At 30.7% G+C, this 7,153-nt stretch overlaps 2 protein-coding genes across 2 annotated transcripts in view; both read left to right on the forward strand.

Moving 5' to 3' along the window:
• The first annotated feature begins 2,284 nt into the window (after window positions 1–2,284).
• LOC101499334 (acyltransferase GLAUCE-like) lies at window positions 2,285–4,225 on the forward strand. Its single transcript, XM_004491666.1, has 2 exons — window positions 2,285–2,710; window positions 3,338–4,225. Exons 1-2 carry the CDS (start codon window positions 2,285–2,287, stop codon window positions 4,223–4,225), a joined length of 1,314 nt encoding a protein of 437 aa, XP_004491723.1.
• Window positions 4,226–5,888: 1,663 nt separating this feature from the next.
• Window positions 5,889–7,153, forward strand: part of LOC101499648 (pentatricopeptide repeat-containing protein At1g06143-like) — a 17,103-nt gene continuing 15,838 nt past the window's right edge. Inside the window, exon 1 of the mRNA XM_073366447.1 lies at window positions 5,889–7,130. Coding sequence (XP_073222548.1) covers window positions 5,889–7,130 — 1,242 coding nt within the window. The remainder of the gene's footprint in view (window positions 7,131–7,153) is intronic.

Below are 7,153 nucleotides of genomic sequence, written 5' to 3' on the forward strand. Positions count from 1 at the left end.
ATATAAGGATTTTAAAGTCAACTCTCCATAATAAGACACGAAACACGTTCTCTCCAAGCCAACTCCAAACCAAAATACATACCCTACATTTTAACTTGAAGAAGGTCACATACTCCAATCTTATTATTATAGCCCTAAATCAATTATTGCCTTCAATTTTTAAAGTATTATTTATTAGATTTAATTGTAGTTTTAGTCCTTCTATTTTTACTAATTCACTAAATTGATTTTCTTATTTTTAAATTCGACAATTTTATTCCATCCCTCATATTTTTTAACTAAAAAATGACAATATTATATATTTTAAATAATGTGTTATGATACGATGATGTTAAATAATTAACACCCATTAAATCAAAATAAAACACCGTAAAAACTTAATTTTTATCTTCATAAACTTTTTCATATTTATAATTTAATTTACGACATATGAATAATTAATGAATTTATATTGTTCTATATCATGGAATTATATATCAAATTATTTAAAATCCATTAAATCATATTTTTTTAGTTTAAAATCTGATAGAATGATCAAAATTGTCGACTTTTAAATCGTAACTTATTATAATATTTAAAATATAATAAGTTAATTTTTAAAAAATTAATATATATTATATCATACTATAATGACATGTACATCAAATACATGACAAAATAAAACATTATTATATCATGTATGTATCAAACATTTAATACGATAATATTTATCCTATCACTATCTTATCTTATATTTGACCAATTTTATCTTTTATCTTATCATGTCCGTCAATCGAATCTTTAAATTCTTATTTCTTAACACTAGTTTTTCAAGAGTAGTTTTCTAACTCGATTTTTAAAGTAGCTTTTGGTGCTACCATAACTAGGCCATATATAGCCTAAAAATTGTGGCGGTTTAATTGGTCATCCGTCTTTACATTTTACCTTTCTATTTTAAATTATATATCACTTTTCGTTCATATAAATTAAAAGTTTGTAATTAATTTCATATTAAATATAGGAGTTATGAGTTATTTTTAAAAATTAATCTTCATTAATGGTATGAAAAAAGAAATTAATAGAGTTAAAAGATAGAGTAATAAATAATATAATAAAACAGGTTGATGGCCTAATAGTATTGGATTGGATGCTGATAAGAAACGTGATGGGTTGTCGCTTATAATCCGTGTGAAATTAGTTTTTTCTATTTTCTATTTTTATTTTTTTATTATAAAGTGATTGAATACTTATTAACATGTTGTGAGCTACTATGTTTTTTTTTTTTTTTTTTTTAAGAAAAGTACTCTCAATTAGAAGGGTAAAAGAAAAATATTTACTATGAATAGAGCAATATTCAAAAGTAAGTAGACATAAAGGATATTTAAAATATAAATAATTAAAGTACATTTTATTTCATACAATAAGAAAATCATAAAACATGAAATATTAATAATGTAAATACTAATATCCTAAGGATTATTTTTGTATACATGAACCCAATTAAAATTGCTCACCTTTCAGCAACCCTTCTCAATCCTACCACTGTAATTGCTGATGGAGGAGTTTTTTTCTAAGTGGGTGGTCTCTTCTGTTAATATTACTCATGTTTTTGACGATGTTAATTGCTATTACTTTCATTCACATAATAGAATGTAACATATGCACACAAATATTAATTAAAGACAATAACATAACATATAAATTGCACAACTGATTAAAGATGTTAATGATTAATGTAAATAGTTACAAGAATTAATGATAATAGTTTTTTTTCTTTTCGATATTTACATTTTGGACATACAAATTATTTCTTTTTTGGTTTTCACTTTAAGTTTTTAAGAAAAAATGATTCTGATAATCTGGAGTTCAATTGAGAAATTAATAAAATTCAACGAAAAATTATTTCAATTAAATTTTAAATTTGAATTCTCCTACAAAAGTCCTAATCCGTTAAAGAAACTACAACTACATTCAGTACATATGTTGATGTCTTTTTAAATAAAAGAATAATAATAACATATTTTAAATAGCAAATTTAAACTGTTACCATAACTTTATGAAGTAACATAAAAGCATAATCAGTAACATAAAATAAGTTGATACAAAAATTAACATAAATTTTTTTCCACATAACAATACATGTAACTTAAAAGTAATGTTAGGAAACTGGCCTAGTCCATAAATTTGCATAATATATTTTCCCAATAACTTCAACAAAAACATATTATTATATATATTAAGTTTGAACAATCTTGGTTAGGTGTGAATAAGAACAATCTCAACAGAAAAAAAAATACTGTATGCAATGGGAAGGAATATTGAACTAATTGAAAAAGTTGTGATTGTTCCTGAGAAACCAACACCATGTAAGAGAATGTTCTTGTCAAATATTGACCTGTCCCTTGTTGTTTACCAAGACTCTGCTTCTTTCTTTGATCCACCAAGCAACCAAATGCAATTCTCTGAGATTTGTAACAAGTTATATAGTGCACTTGGTAAAATGCTTGTGCATTATGACTTTATGGCAGGCCGGCTTGTGCCGAGTTTCGAAGAGAAAAATCGATTTGAAATCGATTGTAATGATGCTGGTATTGTTGTTGCTGCTGCAAAAACTGATAGAAGGTTGTGTGAATTTGGTGTTATTTCAGCACCTAATCCGGAGTTAAGAGAATTGGTTGTTTTCTTGCATGAAGAAACTGATTTGAAAGAAACTCCCCTTGTTTCTTTACAGGTTAGCGGTCCCTTAATTCTTTTAAATTACATTTCTTCCAAGATTGCAACATGTTACAAATATATAAGTTTCATATTAGATCACTTTTGCATGATAGTTAAACCTTCATATTGATGTAACAAACATTTAAATTCTATTAGAGTCTTACATTATTTACGATATATTCATTTCTATCATGGTTAAATTAATGCAAAAATTAATATAACAAGGTCATAGGCCTATGACTTAGTTAAAAGTTAAAACCCACAAAAACTTATCATTTTCCTATCCCAAATGTAAATTTAAACTCAGAATACAACACTTTGCAAATTCTTTTGCATATCTAAAAGTGGAAACTTCAACGTCGGGTTGTGTGTAGTCGCGTGATTGCGTGCATTCAGTCACATATGAATTGTTCGGTCAAGATCAGACAGACCAAATTTGAAGTTTTGTTATTTTATATTTAAAATAAATAAACAAATCAAACTATGCATTAAAATATAGACTGTTTGATCTTGATCGTTCTAGATGATGTGTCTGCGAGTCACTCACACACAATCCAAATGCCAAATTTGACAGACCAAAAACATACTTTAGCTTATTTTTTTAGTAACTCATTGATTTACATAATTTGTTGTTTTATAACAGCTGACACAATTTGGATGTGGAAGTTTGGCACTTTCTTCTCATTACAACCACTGCATACTAGATGGTATAGCAGTAAGAGAATTTGAGGCAAATTTGGCGTCTCTAACACGCGGTGACGACATGATCATAATACCAAATGCAGATAGAACACTGCTAAAAGCAAGAAACTCACCAAAGATAACTCATCCACATTTTGAATACTCAAAATCTGCAAACATAGAAAATTTATTCACAATGCGTGGTACAAGTGGCACCAATGTTAAAAAAGACCTTACAGAAAATCAAACACACGTTCTTTATTTATCACAACAAAAAATTGCAAGCTACAAAAAGAAAGCACTGGAGAACACAGCTTTAAAAAACATCACAACTTTTCAAGTTGTAGCTGCAAAGATATGGAAAGCAAGAGCCTTAGCAACAAAGATGTCACATGAAAAAGTATCAACAATGTTGTTCCCTGTTGATGTCAGGAAAAGGGTTGTTCCTGAACTTCCAAATAGTTTTGCAGGGAATGCATTAGTCCCTGGATTTGCAAGAGCAACAGTGAAGGAACTAATGGAACTAGAAGATGATTTTCACATAAGAAAAGTGCAAGAAGGAATTGAAAGATTAGATGATGAGTATATTAAATCAGGTATAGATTGGTTAGAATTGAATAGAGGTGTGCCTTGTAAGGAAGATAGTTTTTCATTGGTTGCATGGTGGAGATTGGGATTAGAGAATGAAGTTTTTGCTTGGGGGAGATTGAAATGTGCTACTCCACTTATAGTTAAGCCTGGTTTGGTTATGTTGTTGCCAGGGGCTAATGATGAAGGGGGTCTTAATATATGCTTGAGTTTACCTCAGGATCAATTGCAAGAGTTTTGTAGGATAATGTTAGAATGTTAATTTACTCTTATTTTGTGTTTCAATGAATTTGGTATTGTAGAGAATGCAAAAAGTAATATCCATTCATAGTTTAATTCATGCTTTGACTTTCATGTAGACATGGCAACTAGGAAAACCCGAATACGCCTCTGTTGGTAGGAAATTTAGACCTATCTCCGTCCGCAACGGATTTCGAGTTTATTCGCCCTCACCCGTACTAATTCATATATATAAAATTATAAATTTAAAATTCATATATATTATAATTAGTATAATAAAATAATAATTATTAGACAATAATAAAATAAAATAAAAAATAATTTTTATAGACATAAAATTTTAATTTTTAATATTTAAAAAAATATTAAGTATATTTAATGTGTGCATGTATATAAATTTAAAAATTATAATAATATTACTAGTGGGACGGAGACGGATGTGGATGCGTGTGCGGGGCGGATATCAACAAACCCGCACCCGCATCCATTCAAAGTGAGTTTTCTCCGTCCAAATCAAGACAATTTCGAGTAGATATCCATAGATGCGGGTCATGTTGTCATCTCATCTTTCGTATCAAGATAAATTTTTAGCATTAGATTATTATCATTTCTTTCATGTCTTCCCTTCCCCACTCCAAAAAACATCTGACCAAACTATGCAGCCAATGTGCATTTTGCAGACAAAAACTAATTTTGTTATGTATATATATTTTTTAAATCATATTATCTAGTGTTCTAAAATTAATATACTAAATAAAATAAAACTTGAGATAATATTAGAATATGTGTTTTTTATATTTTATAAAATAAATAATTAAATCTTAGTACAACTGAAAAATGTCGATATCGTTAAATTGAACATCATATCTCATGTTCAAATCCAAAACATTATAATTATATGTGAGTTTTTAAAAGTAATTATATCATCTCATATAAAGACAAAAATAATTAAATAACAAAAAAAATACAAATTAGTGGTATCCTTTTAATTAAATTGAAGATGACTTTCTTTTATTGTTAATCACAAATCAACATAAAAAAATAAAATTATTATAAAGTGGTTGAAGTCTAAAAATCAATTCAAATGCAGTCAAAATTAGAGGCGCAAATTGTATATAAGTGAATCACCATTTGAAATTTACTCTCTTCTTACATGTAGCTAAGAAAACAGCGTTCAGAATCACCTCTGCAAAATGTTCGTTTGAAGCAATGCTTGCAACCAAACAGTTTTCAATTCCAAAACACACAGTCCAACATTACAACAACAACAACGTACACAGTCTCAAAGACACAATCCTTAGCCACATAAAACAATGCTCTGGTGCAAAACCATTACTAGAATCAATCTACGCCACAATGATCAAAACCAACTTCAACCAAGATTGTTTCCTTATGAACCAATTCATAACCGCATTTTCAATCTCTTCACACATAAACCTCGCAACTTCCACTTTCACACAAATAAAAAAAACCAAACACTCTCGTTTACAACGCACTCATCAAAGCCTGCGTTCATTGCCATTCATCACACAAAGCATTACTTCATTACATCCATATGCTCCAAAACGGCGTCGTACCCTCCAGTTATTCATTCTCTTCTTTGATTAAAGCCTGCACGTTGTTAACAGATCATGTTAACGGTAAATTACTTCACGGACACGTGTGGAAAAACGGTTTTAGTACACATGTGTTTGTTCAAAACCACTTTGGTTGAGTTCTATTCGAATTTAGGCCAGGTTTGTGATTCGCGAAAGGTGTTCGATGAAATGTCTGAGAGAGATGTTTATGCTTGGACGACTATGATTTCGGCGCACGTGCGGAATAATGACGTGGAATTTGCGGAGAAACTGTTTGATGAAATGCCTGAGAGAAAAAACACTGCCACGTGGAATGCAGTGATTGATGGGTATGCGAAATTGGGGGACATTGAGCATGTTGAGGTTTTGTTTAGTAAAATTCCTTCAAAGGATATAATATCTTGGACAACTTTGATGAGTTGTTATTCGAAGAACAAGAGGTATGGTGAAGTGGTGAAACTTTTTCATGAAATGGTTAATGAGGGAATGGTTTTTCCGGATGAAGTGACAATAACAACTGTGATTTCAGCTTGTGCTCATTTAGGTGCACTTGGGTTAGGAAAAGAGGTTCATTTTTATTTGATGGTGAATGGGTTTGGTCTTGATGTTTATATTGGATCTTCGTTGATCGATATGTATGCTAAATGTGGATGTGTAGAAAGGTCACTTTTGGTGTTTTATAAATTACGAGAGAAGAATTTGTTTTGTTGGAATTCGATGATTGATGGACTTGCTACACATGGGTATGCGAAAGAGGCGTTAAGGATGTTTGAGAAAATGGTGATGGAAGGAATGAGGCCAAATGGGGTTACGTTTGTTAGTATTTTAACTGCTTGTACTCATGCAGGGTTGATCGAAGAAGGTCGATGTTTCTTTGCTAGTATGATTGAGGATTATTGTATTAGTCCTCAAGTTGAACATTATGGATGCATGGTTGATTTATTGAGCAAAGGTGGTTTGCTTGAGGATGCTTTGGAGATGATTAGAGGAATGGGGTGTGAGCCAAATGGTTTCATTTGGGGAGCCTTGTTGAATGGGTGTAAGGTTTATAGAGACTTAGAAATTGCTCGTGTTGCGGTTCGGAATCTGATGGTTTTGGAGCCGAATAACAGTGGGCATTATAGTCTCCTTGTTAATATGTATGCCGAAGTTAATAGGTGGAGTGAGGTTGCGAAGATCCGAACTGAGATGAAGCATTTAGGCGTAGAGAAGAGATGTCCAGGGTCTAGCTGGATTGAACTCAACAAGGAAATTCATGTTTTTGCTGCTTCTGATAAATTTCACTCATCTTATGGTCAAGTTCACTTGTTGCTAGTTGAGCTAGATGAGCAGCTGAGGCTAGTTGAATATGTCCCTGAATCGGGGTCTATTCT

Source organism: Cicer arietinum, chromosome 3 (genome assembly GCF_000331145.2).
Source record: "Cicer arietinum cultivar CDC Frontier isolate Library 1 chromosome 3, Cicar.CDCFrontier_v2.0, whole genome shotgun sequence".
Taxonomy (NCBI): Eukaryota; Viridiplantae; Streptophyta; class Magnoliopsida; order Fabales; family Fabaceae; genus Cicer; species Cicer arietinum.

Excerpts from the sequence above, each read along its gene's own strand:
- LOC101499334 (XM_004491666.1), top strand. The coding sequence starts at position 2,285 with ATGGGAAGGAATATTGAACTAATTGAAAAAGTTGTGATTGTTCCTGAG. Across the intron at positions 2,711-3,337 it reads CTCCCCTTGTTTCTTTACAG|CTGACACAATTTGGATGTGG; the intron begins GTTAGCGGTCCC and ends GTTTTATAACAG.